General features: G+C 42.3%; 1 protein-coding gene across 1 annotated transcript in view; it reads right to left on the bottom strand.

The window, feature by feature from the left end:
• CARF (calcium responsive transcription factor) overlaps window positions 1–20765 on the bottom strand; it is a 78530-nt gene that overhangs the window by 35850 nt on the left and 21915 nt on the right. Inside the window, exons 5-8 of the mRNA XM_040357241.1 lie at window positions 20135–20240; window positions 14092–14176; window positions 10835–11024; window positions 3640–3760 (exon numbers count right to left, since the gene is read on the bottom strand). Coding sequence (XP_040213175.1) covers window positions 3640–3760; window positions 10835–11024; window positions 14092–14176; window positions 20135–20240 — 502 coding nt within the window. The remainder of the gene's footprint in view (window positions 1–3639; window positions 3761–10834; window positions 11025–14091; window positions 14177–20134; window positions 20241–20765) is intronic.

The following is a 20765-nucleotide window of genomic DNA, read 5'->3' as shown; positions in this document are numbered from 1 at the left end:
ATCAGTAAAAGTGCTAGTTCAGCTACTTCCTGTCAACCTTTTAAGTCAAAAGATCCATTGCAAGATGGATAGGACTGATAGGTGGAAATGGTGGGGTTAAGGAGGGGGTTCAGGGTCAAGAGGCATATAGTTATTCACAGAAAGCTCCTGCCAAAGGAGGAACCAGATTGTGAAGAAGTATCCCAAAACCAAAATTGGAATATATTGCAGATTACTAATCCTTTTTGGGACTCGGAAGGATCGGAGGCAGACTCTGCCAGGAATGGAGCCGGGGCACCCGTAAAACCTTTACAGGCAGATTGTTTGGATTCCATATTCTTGCAGGCATTTGTTCCCTCTGGGAATAACAGATATAAGTTCCAGAAATCACTAGGGGACTATAGGCTGAGGTCACCAGTGACAGCAGGAGTGTCCTCTATGTATCTTAAGGAAGACATGTTCCACCCACCAGTAAAGCAACTAGGCCCAGAGTGAGGCCCTAATATTTCCAGACCTACAGTAAGTGACAGGTGCCGATAAGGGTTTTAGGTGATCAGGGAAGTTCACGGAGTGAAGAAAGAATGGACTTTATAGACATAAATAAAACTCTTATAAAGAATTTTTATTTTAGGCTCTGTGATCCAGCCGGACAGTGGGGAGCGATTACTATACCCATGGCAGTACAATATTGACGGCAGGGCTAAATCACTTCTATCTTCCTCCCATCGGGCTACTTCAAATCCTGTTGCACTCTATTTTGAAGCTTGTTCATGTCTCTTAACTTTATGAACCTTGTATATCTTCCTTGATTACACATATCGAGGACCACGTATTTAGAAACCTCACTTTGACCAACAACCCAGGGAGGCTTTTATAACTTTAATACATCCATTGCCCTTTCCATTGCTGTCTGCGCCCTCAGATCTACTGTTTTGATTTGCCTGGTTCCCTATTGTGCTCGTGTCTGCATAACCATACTGCCTTATTGGCACTCCACACCATAACTATCAATTTTAAATGATTAGCTCCTGAAGAAGTGCATTTGATGCGAGAAACTAGTCGAGCAAGCATAGATCGAACCACCACTGAGTAGCTATTTCCCACCTTGAGCTGACTGAGCTGATCCTCACAGCAAATGTGTTAGGTTCCAGGTTGTTTACTGTGTTATTGTACTGTACAATGCTAGTGGGGTATCAAGCATACTCAAGGAGGTTATGAACTTTTGTTTATAGCTTAGCTCTTTGTGTATCCAGTATCCACTACCCTTCATTGGCTAGTGGGATTTTAAATCCACTATTCCTAATGTATTTATTTTTATATTTGTCTGTCATTTCATATGTTTTGCTAAAATAAAAATTCTATACAAGGGCTCTTTCACACGGGCGATCCCCCCGGCGGACTCTGCTTTGCTCAGTGGGGGATCAATCTGCTGATCCCCGCTGAGCAGGCAGATGACAGGTCCGTCTACGCTTACTGTGCAGAGACGGACCTGTCAGAACCCCGCTCTCCAATATGAGAAGATCGGATATAAAAAAAAAAAAAAAAAAAAAAAGGTCCGCCTGTCCGTTTTCATCTGATCCGCTAGACGGATGGAAAATAGGGTCTCGATCCACCTGGATTTCACAGACAGGATCAGATTGGATAGCAGCAGGTGTCAGCAGACCTGTCACCGCTGACATCCGCTGCTCTACAGGAGTGAATGGAAGCTCTGATCAGGTCCATCAGGTGAAAAACTAATATGTGGACCCGATTGGAAAGCTTGTGTGAAAGGGGCCTAAAAGTTTTATTTATGTCTATTCTCTCTTCACTCTGTGAACTTCCCTGATCACTACTAGGACGTGGCATAGTATACCCAATGTTGTCCACAGGAACACCACTGTGAGTACACCCTCCCTTATTTCTACTTATGCAAGGGTTTCAGGTGGCCAATGGTAACCAAGTCACTGTGGGGACACAGTGGAAATCGACTGGAGACCCACATGAACCTTCAAATGCGGGAGCAGCAAGATGAGGTAGCTCCCAGTGCTTCAGCCTGGCCAGCGTTACACCTGCGGCTGTTCCATGGCTCTGGACCTGGAAAGTGCTCTGCAGCCAACTAACCAGTATATTCAGGTCTGTGAAGCACCAAAGGCGAGTCCAGTTCTCAAAACTCACATTCCAGGCTAGCTCTGCGCTGGGGTCCAGGTAGGCTTCCAAAGCTAGTGCTGAGGAGCTGCCAATATGGAGAATAGCAAAGACCAGCTCAAGCAGCCGTATGCGAGAAGTCTTAATTGAATTCACCAAGGAAAAAACACCACCAGTGTAGCAAAAGAATCTTGACTGAAGTCACCTAACTTAGAAGGCTCGCAAAAAAAATAGGTAGAGCTGAGCGGAATAAAAATTCAATCTTTTAGGACACTAGCAAAAAACTGAAGTATGTGGGGGTGGAGAGGTGGTTTATACAGGGGCTGGCTTACTGCTTTTCCAGTGTCCCAACCTCCTATATAACCTGACTGTAATTAAATGTCGCTTCCCTGAATTTCCGGTTCAAGGTACTGGTAACTTAGAGCAAGCTCAAGCTGTTTTCAATCAAAATACTGAAGGAGGGAGAAGTCTGCAGTGGTAAGCCACTCCTCTGCTTTTGTACTATCTGATGCATACAGACACTCAGCTGCAGGGACAGTCAAGAGTGCGCTATAGATGTGGTTCCATGGGTTCCCGTAGGGCCATGGAGCTATCCCAATACAGGAACTGGGGACAGAATACAAAGCATCTACAGCCCTTAAAATAAAAGACGAAACAAACCTGATAAGTGCTGAGATTCGCAGCACTGTAAGGCCCCGTACACACGAGAGGATCTATCCGCTGGAATTGATCTGCGGATCAGTTCCAGCGGATAGATCCGCTGGTGTGTACAACCCAGCGGATATTTTTCCGCGGATTTTTTTCAGGCCGACCGATTTCCAGCGGATAAAAATTTCTTAGCATGCTAAGAAATCTATCCGCTGGAATTGGCTTCAGCGGATCGATCCGGTGGTTTGTACAGACTCACCGGATCGATCCGTCCGATTCCCTCCCTCGCATGCGTCGTAAAGATTCGACGCATGCGTGGATATCCTTATATGACAGTGTCGCGCACGTCGCCGCATCATCATCGCGGCGACGGCGCGACACGTCACCGCGGACGGAATTCCGCTGGGATTTTGATCTTCTGGTTAGTACAACCAGGAGATCAAAATCCGCCAGAGGATTTATCCGCGGATACGGTCCGGAGGACCGTTTCCGCGGATAAATCCTCTCGTCTGTACCCGGCATAAGATTTTTACATATGAATATGAATAACAACTTTTTTTTACTTTCCCACTGATGTACTTCAAGTTTAATATGATGCTAGAACAACATAAAATTGGTCATTAAAAGCACTTTTACGGTTTATGAAAACTGTGCTTTGGGTCTACAGTTCTCACCTCCAGCTGGGAAGACAGTTATTGTATTTATTGGCATATAACACTCACTTTTTTACCCTGAAAATAGAGGGTAAACCGTGCCTGCGTGTTATACGCAGGGGGCTGTGGAAAGTTTTTTTCCTGAAACTTCCCTCTTAAAGTTAGGGTGCGTGTTATACGCTGATAAATACAGTATATGTCTCAGCAAAAATATATTTAGATGAAAAGCACCCACCTTGCAGGACATGTTGCTTTGTATGATTGCCCAGATGCGGGGTCTATCTCCACACTTCTCTTGGGCTGTGAACCTTTTCTTCTTGGCCCATACTGACATTCCATCACAATTGCTCTGCTTCCTATAATAGACACATTTAGATTTTAGTATAAGAAAAAAACATCTGGCTGTATATCTTTCAGATTTCTGATGCATGCACATTATTGGCCTTCTCAAAAAGGGATGAAAACAGCAAGCAAGAACAAAAATAAGCTGACAACTTTTGCACATGAAAGCCATATTTTGATAAAATATTGTGATTTTAGCATTTCAAAGGGATTTTCCAATATCATAAGCAATAATAATGACAAAAGCCAGGATAATGTTTAAAAATAAGTACACATGTTTAGGTTTAATACAAATAAAAAAAGCTCCAGATCTTTTTATTTAAATGTGTTTTGATGGTGCCGATAAGCAATGCTAAATAAAAGTGCAGCAGGTTTGGGCACACTAGCAACATTGCAAGTTCAGTCTCCAGCATCTAACAAAAGTATTCTTTTGTTTTCAAGCTGGACCAAAAATGCCTTAAAAATGTATTCAGACCCCTTGAAATTTTCCACATTTTGTCATGTTACAATCAAAAACATAAATGTGTTTTATTGGGATTTTATGTGATTAACCAACACAAAGTGAAACACATAATTGTGAAGTTTTAGGAAAATGATAAATGGTTTGCCAAAGTTTTTACAAATATCTGAAAAGTGTGGCGTGCATTTGTATTCAGCCCCCTTTACTCTGATACCCCGAAACTAAAAACATATACAGTGGTCCACAAAGTGTAGTCCATAATACAAGTGTATATTCAACTTAAATAATATAAAATATAGAATAGTTCATTCCTCCAGCGGCAATATGCAGTGTTCTCCCATTAAAGTGCTGTTATAGTGCATATATAAAACCAAACGGTGTGCTTGCAACTTCTCATGCCACCTCTATGCTCCCTGACCTCTCCCCTTAAAAAGGCACCAACCAAGATGATGTTACATCTGATTTAGCTCTGTTTTAGGTGGTGGTTCCTTTAAGGTTCAATCTCCCATGGTAACTCCATAGGTTTAGGGTAAAAGAAAGTATTCCTCCATAGTTTAGTAGTTAAAAGTAGAAATCATTTATTAAAATAGTAACTCTTAAGTAGTAGATACAGTGATTTGCCAGTGTCTTGCATCATTTCCGCTCTGAAATGCCCTACGCATTACGTCACAGCACATGACTTCATCGGGGTCCCCTGAGCGTTTTTGTGTAAAGCCCTTTTCAGATTACCCCACAGATTTTCGGATTCAGATCTGGGCTCTGGCCTGGCCATTCCAAAACTTTAATCATCTTCTGGTGAAGCCATTCCTTTGTTGATTTGAATGTATGCTTTGGGTCGCTGTCATGCTGAAAGATTAAGTTCCTCTTCATGTTCAGCTCTAGTAAAAGCCTGAAGGTTTTGTGCCAATATTGATGGTATTTGGAACAGTTCATAATTCCCTCTACCTTGACTAAGGCCCCTGTTCCAGCTGAAGAAAAACAGCCCCAAAGCATGATGCAGTCACCACCATGCTTCACTGTGGGTATAGTGTTCTTTTGGTGATGTGCAGTGTTGTTTTTGCTTCAAACATATCTTTTGGAATTATGCCAAAAAAGTTAAATCTTGGTTTCATCAGACCATTTTCCCACTTGCTTTTTGTTAACTTCAGATGTGTTTTTGCAAAATTTATCTGGGCTTGGATGTTTATCTTTGTAAGAAAAGGCTTTCGTCTTGCCACTCTACCCCATAGCCCAGACATATAAAGAACATGGGAGATTGTTGTCACATGTGCCACACAGCTAGTATTTGCCAGATATTCCTGCAGCTCATTTAATGTTGCTGTAGGCCTTCTGGCAGCCTCCCTGACCAGTTTTCTTCTCGATTTTCATAAATTTTATAAGGGACATCCAGTTCTTGGTAATGTCACTGTTGTGCCATATTTTCTCCACTTGATGATGACTGTCTTCACTGTGTACCATGGTATATCTAATGCCTTGGAAATTCTTTTGTACCCTTATCCCGACTGATACCTTTTAACAATGGGATGCTTCTGATGCTTTGGAACCCCTTTTTGGACCATGGCTTTTGCTATAGGATGCGACTAAGTAAATGTCAGGAAAGACCTACTAGAAAAGCTGAACTTTATTTGGCGTTAATCAGAGGCACTTTAAAATGATGGCAGGTATGTACTGACTCCTCTACTATTTAACATGAGCTTGTATGTGATTGCTTAATTCTGAAAACAGTTTTACTATGGATGGGTATTTAACATCCTACTTGCATTTTCTGTTTCCAATTCATTCTTAACACAGCTATATCCCCAGTTATAAGTGTATGCACACTTCTGCAACCACATTATTATTGTTTTTTTATTTTTACTCCAACCCCCCCACCCCGAAGATGTCAGTTTGTGGAAAAAAGTTCTGAAATTATTTAATCTTTTTTTTTTACATCACAGAAACCTGACATTGTAACAGGGGTGTGTAGACTTTTTATATCCATGGTATATATTTATTTGCACTACTCGGCCTGCACGACACCAATTAACACTTCACTTACTGCTTTATTTGTGGGAACACAATAGGTGGATGCGGCAGCTTATTATTATTTATTGCACATTACTAGTTTATTTTGTATAATATTATTTCGTTATATCCACATTTTGGGTAGCGCAGAGGAATACTCACACATTACTATCTAGGTCAGGGATAAAGTTGTGGAGACGTTTAAAGCAGGGTTAGGTTATATAAATAATAATTAAAAAAAAAAAAAAGATATCCCAAGCTTTGAACATCTCACGGAGCACTGTTCAATCCCTCATCTGAAAATGGAAAGAGTACAACTGCAAACCTACATTACATACATGGCCGTCCACCTAAACCGACAGGCCGGACAAGCAGAGCATTAATCAGAAAAGCAGCCAAGAGGCCCTTGGTAACTCTGGAGGAGCTGCAGAGATCCACAGCTCAGGTGGCAGAATCTGTCCACAGGATAACTATTAGTCATGCACTCCAAAAATCTGGCCTTTATGGAACAGTGGGAATTATGCCGCGTACACACGATCATTTTTTGGGTTGTAAAATACAACGTTTTTCAGGCTCTAGAAAAAAACTATGTTTTTTTCAACTTGATCATTAAAACAGCCTTGCCTACAGACGATCGTTAAAAAAAAAAAATGCTCTAGCAAAGCGCGGTGACGTACAACGGCACCAGAAAGGGGAAGTTCCATTCGGATGACGCCACCCTTTGGGCTGCTTTAGCTGATTTTGTGTTAGTAAAAGACGATTTCGCGCTTTTCTGTCTGTTATAGCGTGATGAATGTGCTTACTCTATTACGAACGGTAGTTTTACCAGAACGAGCGCTCACGTCTCATAACCTGCTTATGAGCATGCACAGATTTTTCACGTCGTTAAAGCCCACACACGACCATTTTTTACGTTAAAAACGTCGTGAAAAAATAGAGCATGTTCGAAAAAAAATTTGCCCGTTTTTCAGAACCCGAAAAATGCTCTGGAGCCCACACACGATTGTTTTTAATGACATTAAAAAAAACGTAATTTTTTACAACACGAAAAATGATCGTGTGTACGCGGCATAAGAAAGCCATTGTCGAAAGAAAGCCATAAGAAGTCCCGTTTGCAATTTGCAAGAAGCCATGTGGGGGACACAGCAAAGCATGTGGAAGGTGCTCTGGTCCAATGAGACCAAAACTTTTTGGCCTAAAAGCAAAATGCTATGTGTGGCAGAAAACTAATACTGCACATCACCCTGAACACACCATCCCCACCCTTGAAATATGGTGGTGGCAGCATCATGTTGTGAGGGTGCTTTTCTTCAGCAAGGACAGGGAAGCTGGTCAGAGTGGATGGGAAGATGGATGGAGCCAAATACAGGACAATCTTAGGTTCACCTTCCAGCAGGACAACCACCCAAAACATACAGCCAGAGCTACAATGAAATGGTTTACATCAAAACATATCTATCTGTTAGAATAGCCCTGTCAAAGTCCAGACCTAAATCCAACTGAGAATCTGTGGCAAGACTTGACAATTACTGTTCACAGGCACTTTCAATACAATCTGAGAGAGCTTGAGCTATTTTGCAAAGAATGGTCAAAGATGTCACTCTCTAGATGTCCAAAGCTTGTAGAGACATACCTAAAAAGACTTGCAGCTGTATTTACAGCGAAAAGTGGTTCTACAAAGTATTGACTCAGGGGCTAAATACAAATGCATTCCAACACTTTTTACATATTTATTTGTAAACTATTTACAATTATGTGCCACTTTGTGTTGGTCTATCACATAAAGTACAAATAAAATACATTTATGTTTTTGGTTGTAACATGACAAAAAGAGCATGTCCGGTACAGCTTCTCCCCTCTCCTCACACTGATCTGTACAGTGTGTGAGGAGAGGAAAGAGCGGGTGCAGCAGCGCTTGTGGGCTGGCTCTGAAGTGCCCACAGTGCCAATCTGTACCCATTCATAGCTCATCCATCCTCATTCATGGCTCATCCATCCCCATCCATGGCTCATTCATGATCATCCGTGCCACATACATGATCATCCATGCCATATCCGTGCCACATCAGTGCTCATCTGTGCCATATCCATGCCCCATCAGTGCTCATCCCTGCCACATCAGTTCTCATCCGTGCCACATCCATGCCACATCAGTGCTCATCCGCACCATTACAGTGCCTCACAAAAGTGTAATAGTTAGTCAAATTAGATTTGAAATTTATGTCCCTAGAACATCCGATGGTGCTCCCTGCATGTTGGGCCTCTGTATGTGACCAGGCTATGGAAAACTCTCACACATGTGGTATCGCTATACTTGGGAGGAGTAGCAGAATGTATTTTGGGGTGTAATTTTTGCTATTTACATGCTAATTGTTAGAAATATATAAACTTTGTGTAAAAAAAAAAAAAAATATGTTTCTATTTTCTTTTCACATTTTCCAAAAACTTGTGGAAAAAAATGACACATTCAAAAGACTCATTATGCCTCATAGAAAAACGCTGGGGTGTTTACTTTCCAAAATGGGGTCCTTTTTGGGGCGTTTACATTGTTCTGGAACTCCAGGGCCTTCAAAAGTGTAAGGGGAAGTCAAGAAATTAAGGGCCAGATCCACTTAGCGCGGCAATTTCTTACGTCCGGCGTAGCGTATCTCAGATACACTACGCCGCCGTAACTTTCAGCGTATTTTCCGTATCGTGAAAGAATTTGCGCTGTAAGTTACGGCGGCGTAGTGCAACTGTGTCTGCGTAAGGGCGCGCAATTCAAATGGATGAGATGGGGGCGTGTTTTATGTTAATACGTCTTGACCCGACGTAAATGACGTTTTTTTTAACGGCGCATGCGACGTGCGTGGGGGTATCCCAGTGCGCATGCGCCAAATTAACCCGCAACAAGCCAATGCTTTCGACATGAACGCAATTCTACGCAAAGCCCTATTCGCGAACGACTTACACAAACAACGTAAAATTTTCAAAATTCGATGCGGGAACGACGTCCATACTTAACATTGAGTACGCCTCATATAGCAGGGGTAACTTTACGCCGGAAAAAGCCTTACCGAAACAACTTAAAAAAATGCGCCGGCCGGACGTACGTTTGTGGATTGGCGTATCTAGCTAATTTGCATACTCGACGCGGAAAACGACGGAAGCGCCACCTATCGGCCAGCGTAAATATGCACCTTAGATCCGACGGCGTACTAAGACGTACGCCAGTCGGATCTGGCCCAGCTTCAGGCGTATCTTTTTTTGTGGATACAAAACAATAGATACGCCGTCGTAACTTCTTCGTGGATCTGACCCTAAATGTGTAATTCATGTCCCTAGAATGCCTGATGGTTCTCCCTGCATGTTGGGCCTCTGTATGGTATCGCCATACATGGGAGGAGTAGCAGAATGTGTTTTGGGGTGTAGTTGCAAGTATGCATATGCTGTGTGAGAGAAATAACCGTTAATACGACAATTTTATGAAAACAAAAATCATTTTGCAAAGAATTGTGGGGAAAAATTACAACTTAAAAAAAACTCGCCATGCCTCTTACTAACTTAAAATGTGTACTTTCCAAAAAAGGGCCATTTGGACTATGGCAATATTTGTACTTTCCTGGCTTGTTAGTGTCTCTAGAAATTAGATAGGCCGTCAGTACATCTGGTGTGATAAGGTGTGATACATTTTCAATAATTGGTACCATAGCTTGTAGTCGTAGACTCTATAAATATCACAAAGACCAAATAATATACGCCAAATTGAGTTGTTTTTGTGCAAAGATATAGATCAGTATACATTTTGGGAAAAATGTATGAGGAAAAATGTATGAAGAAAAATTACTCATTTACAAATTTTTATAACAGAAATTAAGAAAATTATTATTTTTTTAATAACATTTTCAGTCTTTCTTCATTTATAGCGCAAATAATAAAAACCCCAGTGGTGATTAAATACCACCAAAAGAAAGCTCTATTTGTGTGAAAAAAATTACAAATATTTCATATGGGTACAGTATTGCATGACTGAGTAAGCTTATAATAAAGCTTATCTGAAGGTACAATGAATATCTCCTAATCTTGCACCGTTTAGGAGATATTCACTATTTTCTGCAGGCAGTGATGTCACAGGCACAAATACACTCCACTCTGAATTGTGGATATGCTGAGAAATACAGACAGATAATTATCCATCATGCCATACCATCAGGGAGAAATGTGATTGGCCCCAAATTTATTCTGCAGCAGGACAACAACCCCAAACATACATCCAATGTCATTAGGAACTATCTTCAGTGTATATAAGAAAAAAAAGTCCTGGAAGTGATGGTTGGGCCCCCACAGAGCCCTAATCTCAACATCTTCAAATCTGCCTGGGATTACATGAAAAGACAGAAGGATCTGAGGGAACCTAGATGTTTAAAACAAGCAACCTGCCAAGTTCCTTTAAAAACTGTGTGCACAAGCACTGTGTGCACCTAGAAGAATTGATTATTGGTTATGAGCTACAGTGGAAGGTATGGATTTATTAAGTACTCTCCTGTATGTAATTTATTACCAGGTCTGATTAAAATAGTTATGTACAATCATTATACCAGGAAACAGGAATTATTATACCTTAATCATAACATCATGGTTTTACCTGCATTTACAAAAGGGATTCCATCATAAGGAACATATTGTGATTTCCACATTAAGCGAGTGGCAGGTTTGGCTGGGCTTGGAGATTGGCGTGTTCCCCAAACACTCATTGTTTGCTGCTTATGTAGGCCTAAAATGTTCATGAGCTCAGCCTCGCTCAAACAGTACCCACGGTAAGAGTCTCCAATTTTCTGTAAATATAATAAAGAATGCTTATTAAACCAAAATATTCAGTTTTTGTTTTTCCTTAGCTTGTCATAATCAAAAGTAAATCGAAGTTGACTGACCACCAATATCTGATCACCAAGCACTACTTGGCTTTCAGTATTTTCTGAGGCACTTACCAGGAACAAGTATTTTAATGAGTTCTCACTAAACTTTCTAATCTGTGTGTTTGTTCCTGGTCAGTGTATTGAATCCAGAGACAGCCAGGCAACTAGCCAGCAAAAGCACCCATATTTATCTCAGTACAGGTTTCCTTGGCATTGTCAGAAATTCTGTGTTTACCAATGTGGCTGATTTATTTTTGTCTTTATTTAAACGGGCTTCAAGCCACATTTAGAGTCGGTTCACACTGCAGCGACACGACTTCAGGGGCGACTCTGCAAGTCGTCCTGTGGACGACTTCAGAGGCGATTTGCAAAACGACTTCTGTATAGAAGTCAATGCAGGTCGCCCCGAGCCGCCCCCGAAGTCGTACAGGAACCTTTTTCTAAGTCGGAGCGACTTGCATCGCTCCTATTAGAACGGTTCCCATTGCATTGAATGGGATGCGACACGTCAGGCGGCTGAGCCGCCTGTCGTGTCGCCCCAGTGTGAACCGGGTCTAAAGCTTTGTGTTTTTTTTTTTGTTATTAAAATAACAAACATAATATACTTAACAGATCTGGGCAATGGTTTTGCACAGAACGGACCCCCGATCCTCTTCCTCTGGGGTCCCCCTCGGCGGTCCAGGCTTCTTCTCTTCAGAAAGTACCCCCATGGAAAACCAAACACTCTGTCAGTGTGAGGCAAAGAGCCGATTCACGGCACTTTCGTATTTACATGTGATCGGCTGTGATTGGACACAGCCGATCACAGACATTAGGGTCGCGCCGTGTCCTAGCAACACAGCACGGCCATGATCGCCTTGCTCCACCCCCCTGCAGGCGCACAATGGCAGCCGTTCCATCATATGATGTCCTCTCAGAACGAGAGCCGCACAGTCCCTCTGTCATTTGACAGTGGGTGGGTGGGTTTCGGTTAAAGTAATAAAAAAATTACTAAAAATGTATTCGAAATTTGATTGAAAATTAACACTGCTTTCCTGGCCTTTTCTAAATTGGCAAGGAGGGACCGTGATCTCCCTCTGATGTCACCCGGGGAGATCACATGGCCGTTCGGCTCCTACAGTAGCCGTGTATCAGAGCTGTAAAGCGGCCACAAGTCACATGACCGGCCTGAAGACAGCTCTGGAGGGATGCACTTTGACCACAGTGATTAGAGCAGAGCAGCCCTGGTTATCGTGGTCTGTTTAGGGCATACAGGAAGTGGCAGATTCATTTTTTTTTTTTTTACAGTTTAGAGGGGGGCAGATTACACACAGCACAAGCACTGTGCCGTATAATGTGCTTTAAAGGACCGTGATCTGTATTTTTCTATTTTTTGTGTTAACAAACACTTTAACCACTTATCTACCAGCCACCGTCAATTGACAGCGCCATAGTAGCTCAGTTGTTCTGACAGGACGTCATATGAGATCCACGTCCTGTCAGGGAGAGGAGACCGATGCTGTGTCCCTTGTACATAGGGACACAGATCGGTCACCTTCTCAGTCAGTCCCCTGCCCCTACAATTACAATCACTCACTAGGCTACACATTTAACACCTTCCTCGCCCCCTAGTGTTAACCCCTTCCCTGTCAGTCACATTTATACAGTAATCAGTGCATATTTATAGCACTGTTCACTGTATAAATGTGAATGGTTCCAAAAATGTGTCAAAAGTGTCCGATGAGTCCGCCATAATGTCGCAGTCCCAATAAAAAAAAAAACGCAGATCGCCGCCATTACTAGTAAAAAATAATAATAATAAAAAAAAATCATAATTATGTCCCCTATTTTGTAGGCACTATGGGCCAGATTCACAGAGGAGATACGACGGCGTATCTTCTGATACGCCGTCGTATCTCTGAGAGCATCTATGCGACTGATTCATAGAATCAGTTACGCATAGATAGCCCTAAGATCCGACAGGTGTAATTGACTTACACTGTCGGATCTTAGGATGCAGTACCTCGGCCACCGCTGGGTGGAGTTTGCGTCGTTTTCCAGCGTTGGGTATGCAAATTAGGTTTTACGGCGATCCACGAAGGTACGCACGTTCGTTACGTCGTCGCAAGTCTTTTTTTCCCGTCGCAAAGTTAAGCCATGGTTTTCATGGCTTAACTTTACACCAGCCATGTTAAAGTATGGCCGTCGTTCCCGCGTCGAATTTGAATTTTTTTTTCCGGCGTAAGTACGTTACGCACGTCGCGATTCACAAACACGTCGGGCCACCGTAATTTCGCGCAAAGCACGTCGGGAAAATTGCGAACGGAGCATGCGCAGAACATTCGGCGCGGGAGCGTGCCTAATTGAAATGGTACACGCCCCGTTTGAATTAGGCGGGCTTGCGCAGGACGGCTTTACGTTACACCGCTGTAAGTTTACACGCAAGTGCTTGGTGAATCAGGCACTTGCGCTGAAAACTTGCGGCGGTGTAACGTAAAGGACATACGTTACGCCGCCGCAGTTATTGCTGAATCTGGCCCTGTAACTTTTGCGCAAACCAGTCACTATACGTTTATTGCGATTTTTACCAAAAATATGTATAAGAATACGTATCGGCCTAAATTGAGAACATTTTTTATTTTATTTTTAAAAATGGGATATTTATTATAGCAAAAAGTAAAAAATATTGTTTTTTTTCAAAATTTACGCTCTTTTTTTTGTTTAAAGCACAAAAAATAAAAACCGCACATGCGATCAAATACCACCAAAAGAAAGCTCTATTTGTGGGAAAAAAAGGACGTAAATTTTGTTTGGGAGCCACGTCGCACAACCGCGCAATTGTCAGTTAAAGCGACGCAGTGCCGGAAGCTGAAATTTCGCCTGGGCAGGAAGGGGGTATATGTGCCCAGTAAGCAAGTGGTTAAGGTGTACTGTGTTGGTCTACACTGAGTTTCCATCCAAAATTGCAATTGAAGGTAAGGTGTGGCTTGATTGAATTTTATCTCACCTCACAGCTCCGGAGACGACGGGCCCAAGAAGGAATGTTAAGAGGAAGAGCTTGAAGAGGTTTCTGAAAGGGTTCAACAGTCCATCTACAAACGACAGTTCAAAAGATTAAAATTGTTCCACACCATCATTATAGTGCTTAAAACCAGGACCTCTTAATAGGTCTTCCCAATAGCAGAAATATTAAGAATTGTATCCAGTTAGGATGAGACAAATGCATACATTTTAGGGTTTTAGCCATTCTATACTCTATACTATAATGGTCATATTTGTGTATTTGGAAACAAATGTTTGAAAATACTGTAAAGGGATTGGTGTTCTATGGCCTCCATTTCAAAAAAGTTGGGACGCTGTGTAAAATTTACATAAAAACAGAAAGCAATGATTTACAAATCTCAATAGAAAACATGTTTTTATGAAAGAAATGTAAAATTTTAAGAAAAAAAAAAGGTAATTTTGAAAATTGATGGCAGCAACACATCTCAAAATTTGGAACAGGGCAACAAAACGCTAAGCAACTGGTAGTGCTAGTAGTTTTGCAACCAATTAGGTTAAATGGCAACAAATCAATAAAATGATTGGGTATAAAAAGAGCATCTTAGAGAGTCAGATTATCGCAAAAGGATATCAATAGGTGATGTTTAAAAATGTCTACAGGTTACCAGTTTTGAGTTAGAGAGGAGAATTATTGCTCTCACTCCAACGATCGCAGCGATACCTCATATGTGTGGTTTCAATACCGTATTCATATGCGGGCGCGACTTACAGATGCGTTCGCTTCTGTGTGCGAGCTAGGCAGGATTGGGGCTCTTTAAAAAATAAAAAAAATCTTGATTATTTTACTTTTAAATTTTGACACTGTCCTTTAAAAGGAATGTTTTACAAGGGATGTAAACATTGCTTGTAATAGGGAAAAAGCATGACAGGGCCTCTTAAATGTGAGACTTCAGATCTAACATTTACACTAGGATTGATGATTGACAGTGGGATTGATCCGGCGGGTCCTCTGCGCTTCCATCTTATCTTTCTTCCGGGTTAGGTGCCTTCCAGAGTTTGATGACATCACTCCCACGCATGTGAACAGGAGCCACATCACTGCGGCACAGATGAGGCTGTAAATAATCGCTAGGCTGTGCATGCAGGGCTCAGTGTACATGACGGCTGACAGGCAGGAGGATGCAAAGTTTTGAAAAATTATGTCTATTTCCACTTTAAAATGGTTCTCGGTTTAAAGATGTAAAATGTTTTCTATTTTGTACTGTGGCAAAATATGGATTTATGAGATTTGCAAATCATTGCATTCTGTTTTATGTAGATTTAACACAGCTTCCTTACCTTTTTGGAATTGGGGTTGTAGTTTAACAAACAAAATCAATGAAACAATAAAAAAGGAGCATTATTCATTTTCACGATTGTTTCCCATTAACCACTTAAGGACCGAGCCTCTTTCTGAGATTTGGTGTTTACAAGTTAAAAACAGTTTTTTTTTTTTTTTTGCTAGAAAATTACTAGCCCCAAACATTATAAATATATATATTTTTAACACCCTAGAGCAGGGGTAGGCAACCTGTGGCACTCCAGCTGTTGCAGAACTACAATTGTAACTGCCAACCCCATTATGCCTCTGGGAGTGATTGTAACTGCCAACCTTGCAATTCCGCATGGGAAATGTAGTTCCACAACAGATGGAGCGCTAAAGGTTGCCTACCCCTGCCCTAGAGAATAAAATGTCAGTCGTTGCAATACTTTTTGTCACACTGTATTTACGCAACGGTCTTAAAAGTGCACTTTTTTGGGGGAAGAAAATCACTTTTTTGAATTAAAAAAAATAAGACAACAGTAAAGTAAGCCCAATTTTTTTTTAAACTGTGAAAGATAATGTTACACCAAGTAAATTGATACCTAACATGTCATGCTTCAAAGTTGCACTCGCTCGTGGAATGGCGACAAACTTTTACCCTTAAAATAGGCGATGTTTAAAAAAATTCTACAGGTAGCATGTTTTGAATTACAGTGAAGGTCTAGGGCAGGGGTAGTGAATTAAAATTCACGGGGGTCCGGACGGAAAAAAATTCTTCCAGCGGAGGTCCGAATGTCATATTGGTGCTATGACGCCACATGATATCCTCCACTTCACAGCGCCCCCCCACCACACATATGCACACACCTTTAAGACCCACACACCATCGAAATCGACTTAAAAATCGCAAAATACATTTCTTTCATTTTTATGCAGCACAGATCAGTTGCGGTGCATAGAAACAAAATGCATTTTGTACCACACTGCTCAGCACGCAGGGGCGCTGTTTCAATGTGAACAGGACACATAGAAAACAGACCTGTGTTTTGCCAGTGCAGAAATCATAGAACCCCTTTTACATCAGTGTCCTCAGCCCCCCCACCCCCCTTACATCACATCCCCCTGCCTCATCACAAACCCCCCATTACAGACTGACCCCCCCAAATCACAGATCCCCCATCCCAGACTGACCCCCCAAATCACAGACCCCCATCACATACCGATCCCCCCCAATCACAGATGGACACCCCCAGCACAGACTTATTCCCCACAATCACAGATGGACCCCCCAATCACAGACTGAACCCCCACAATCACAGATCCCCCTATTACAGGCTGACCCCCCCCCCCCCCGATCAGATCCCCCAAATCACAGACCCCCTATTACAGACTGATCCCCCAATCACAGATGGACCCCCCCAATCACAGATGGACCCCCCACAATCACAGACCACCCCATCACAGACTGAACCCCCCCACAATCACCCCCCCCCCCCAAATCAGACCCCACATCAGACTGATCCCCCCCCCAATTACAAACTGAACCCCCCACAATAACAGGACACCCCATCACAGACTGAACCCCCCACAAACACAGATCCCCCCATCACAGACTGACCCCCCAAATCAGACCCCCTATAACAGACTGACCCACCAATCACAGACTGACCCACCAATCACAGACTGACCCCCCAAATTCACAGACCACCCCATCACAGACTGACCCCCCAATCACAGACCCCACTATCATAGACTGATCCCCCCACAATCACAGGCTGACCCCCCCCCCACAATCACAGACCTCCCCAATTACAGACCACCCCATCACAGACTGAACCCCCCCCCACAATCACAGATCCCCCCCTATCACAGACTGACCCACCAATCACAGACTGACCCCCCAAATCACAGACCTATCACAGACTGACCCCCCAAATCAGATTTAACCCTCCCCCAATTACAAACTGAACCCCCCCACCCACAATCACAGAACACCCCATCTTAGACTGAACCCCCCACAATCACAGATCTCCCTATCACAGACTGACCCCCCCAAATCAGACCCCCTATCACAGACTGACCCACCAATCAGACGGAGCCCCCAAATTCACAGACCCCCCCATCACAGACTGAACAACCCCCTCCCTACAATAACAGACCCCCCATCGCAGACTGACTTCCCCCCATCACAATCCTCTCAATAGCAAACCCCTGTCCTGTTCTGTTCTGTCCTGTCCTGCACAGCACAACACTCCCCCTCCCCACAGAAAACCTACCTTATTCACACAGGACATGAAGCGTGGCCGCTCTGGACAATGGGCGGGACCTTTCCCATTAAAAGCGAGTGATTTGTTGCTGGGACCGACCCGATGCCTAGCAACCAATCACCCACTTTTTAACTTAAAAAGTCCCGCCCATTGTCCAGCGCGGTCGTGATTCATGTTTGTGTGAATAAGGTAGACAGGCAGTGTGGGGAGGGGGGAGTGCAGAGACGGCACAGACCTGCTGCGCCTGCCATGCTGTGTATATAGCGGCATCGGCAGGCGGGCGAGCCGGTCACAGAGACACACAGGCGAGGCTGCGGTCCGGGTAGAATGGCCACTGGGGCCGGAACCGGACCGCGGTCCGCCATTTAGTGACGCCCGGTCTAGGGCTAGAATGATTGCTCTCGCTCTAACTATCGCGGCGATACCTCACATGTGTGGTTTGAACACTGTTTTCATATGCGGGTGCTGCTCGCGTATGCGTTTGCTTCTGCGCGCGAGCTCGTCGGGACGGGGCGCTTTTTATTTTACTTTATTTTAATTTATTTTGACACTTTAAAAAAAAATGGGTCACCTTTATTCCTATTACAAGGAATGTAAACATCCTTTGTAATAGAAAAAAGCATGACAGTACCTCTTAAATATGAGCTCTTGGGTCAAAAAAGACCTCAGATCTCATATTAAGACTAAAATGCAAAAAAAATAAAAAATAATTAAAAATGTCCCTTTAAGAGCTATGGGCGCAAGTGACGTTTTGACATTGCTACTACCCTGCAGTGATATGGAGACTGGTGGGGGCCATCTTCCCTTCACTCGTCTTCATACACAGCAAGGGAGAAGACTCTCTCCCGCTGCCTCTAAAAGTGATCTGCTGACAGCTTAAAGATTTACTTCTGTTCAGGGGAAATGGTAGCCTCCGGCAAGAAGAATCAGGAGCATTTATAGCACATACTAATTTTGGTAGCATAATTAATAATGTGGAATGCGTTTTCCTTGCTAAAGAACATTTTTTTTTCCATCAAGTTGTTATGGATAAGGTTTGGCTTTAAAGAGATCCCAGCGCTGCTACTAGCTGACACTTTCGGGTGTGTCAATTAACTTGTCACTACTGAGTCCTGTAGAACTTCTTGGTTTGCAGGATATTGGAGTTGTATTTTGTATTTTGTTTTTCACATTCCCTAACAGGCTTGCTTTAAAACTATTTTAAATGCATTTTTTCAAAATGACAAATCAGTTTATATCTACCTGTTCTGTGCAATGAAATTGCACAAAGTGGCCCTCAACGTCCTATTCTCGGGTCCCCCTGCTGGTGCACCTGGCTCCTCTCTGGCGAGTGCCCCCATATAAAGCCTTCTATTCTTTCAATGGCGGCACTGATGTGGGCTCGCTCCCAAGTCCCACTCCCTTGTTACTGGCTTTAATTGGACAGCAGTGGAAGCAGATGGCTCCTGCTGCATCAGCAAAGCCAGTGATACCAGCAAGTGAGGGGAGAGAAGAGCTGCAAATAGGCACAGCGCTGGATCGAATGATGGCTCAGGTAAGTAAAAGGAGGAGGGCGATACTGACACCTAAACATTTTTTATTTTAACCACCTTAAAGTGCTATTTTATCTGTGGGTTACAGGCCCACTTAAAAACAGTGTAATATTTACAGCATTAAGAACATGGAATTCTTAAGGAACCATTCACAGCTTGAATTTCTGGTGCGTAGCATTAAAATGCATTGTGATAAGGCAACTGGTTTAATTGAATGGGCTGCCAATGCACCAGACATCCCAAAATTAAAAAAATTAAATTGACTATTTTTGCAAAGCAGTGCACCACAATACATGGTAGAGTACCACATCAAGATGTGCTGCAACACACGTGTTGTCTCAGTGCATTAGAGTGCCACTGAAAATGGTGCTGATGCATGTGATCGCCATCAATGTGAATGGGCCCTCAATGTTAAAGTTTTCTATACAAGACTTCCTTAATGCTTTTCTGTAAAGAACATAGTTATTGTCATCTGGTTATAAAAACTGCATCAGAAACCACACTTTGTATTGGCAGTGTAGGGCTGTATATGCAAGGCCAAGATATGCACCTACACCCATACAATCTTGTGTGTACAACTAGATTCTAACCTTTACAGCCGATATTTGGGAAGAAATCCAAATAATTTAATATTCATTAAACTAGGCATGTGTTATTTTCTATAACAATTATTATTTATCTTATGGCTAATAGAGATTGTTATTGCTTACTAATTTGAGAAAATTAAAAAGGATATGTTACCATACCAACCAATGAGAAGCTTACTTTAATGTTCCAATCAGGAAATTATGAGCTGCTTTGATTGACTCGTTAGTTGCTGTTAGGCTCAAACATACTAAATCCTATGGCAATATTATATGGAGGCCAATGGAGTTCAAATATAAAAAGTCTACTGTGCAGCAGCTGCAAGACCAAGAAATAAGTAAACAAAAAATATATATATACCTGGTGGGTGACTTATTATGCACAGTAAGTGAAGTGTTGGAGTGGATAATAAAGCTGCTGGTTTCAGTTTGCAGGTCATCACTGGCCTGGCCATGCTCTGCAGACTCTTTAAAAGGTGAAGAAAATAAAGACAGTACATTCAGACAATTTACTTTATTTTATTTTTTATATACAAACTTTATTTTTCCTTATCAATTGTACAAAAAAAAAGAAAAGAAAAAAAGAGAAAAAAATAAGAAAGAGGAACACATTCCAGAACACATAAACCTCCCCAAAAATACAAGCTTTAACCTAAACTACAATACATATAATTGCTACACATTAACAGTGCACCGATAAAAAAAAAAAAAAGGAAAAAGGACAAAAATAAATAAACATACTTCTAAAAATTAACTGATGGGGTAGTCACTTCTAGTGCCAAAAATAAAGCAGTAAATAGCAGTGTTTGTCATGTCATGTGCACTAATGATCATAGTTTGGCCAACAAGGTTTGTGAGTTGACAGCTTTTATGACCACTTGGAGCTTGCTGCAATTATGGAGACATGGTTCAAGGTTTGAAATGACTGGGAAATAACTGTACCATAGTACACACTATACAGGAAAGACAGAGCCAGATAGAGAGGAAGTGGA

The sequence above is a fragment of the Rana temporaria genome, chromosome 6, assembly GCF_905171775.1.
Source record: "Rana temporaria chromosome 6, aRanTem1.1, whole genome shotgun sequence".
Classification (NCBI taxonomy): Eukaryota; Metazoa; Chordata; class Amphibia; order Anura; family Ranidae; genus Rana; species Rana temporaria.
Note: the sequence above shows the minus strand (reverse complement) of the source record. Positions and strands in the feature narration are given on the sequence as shown.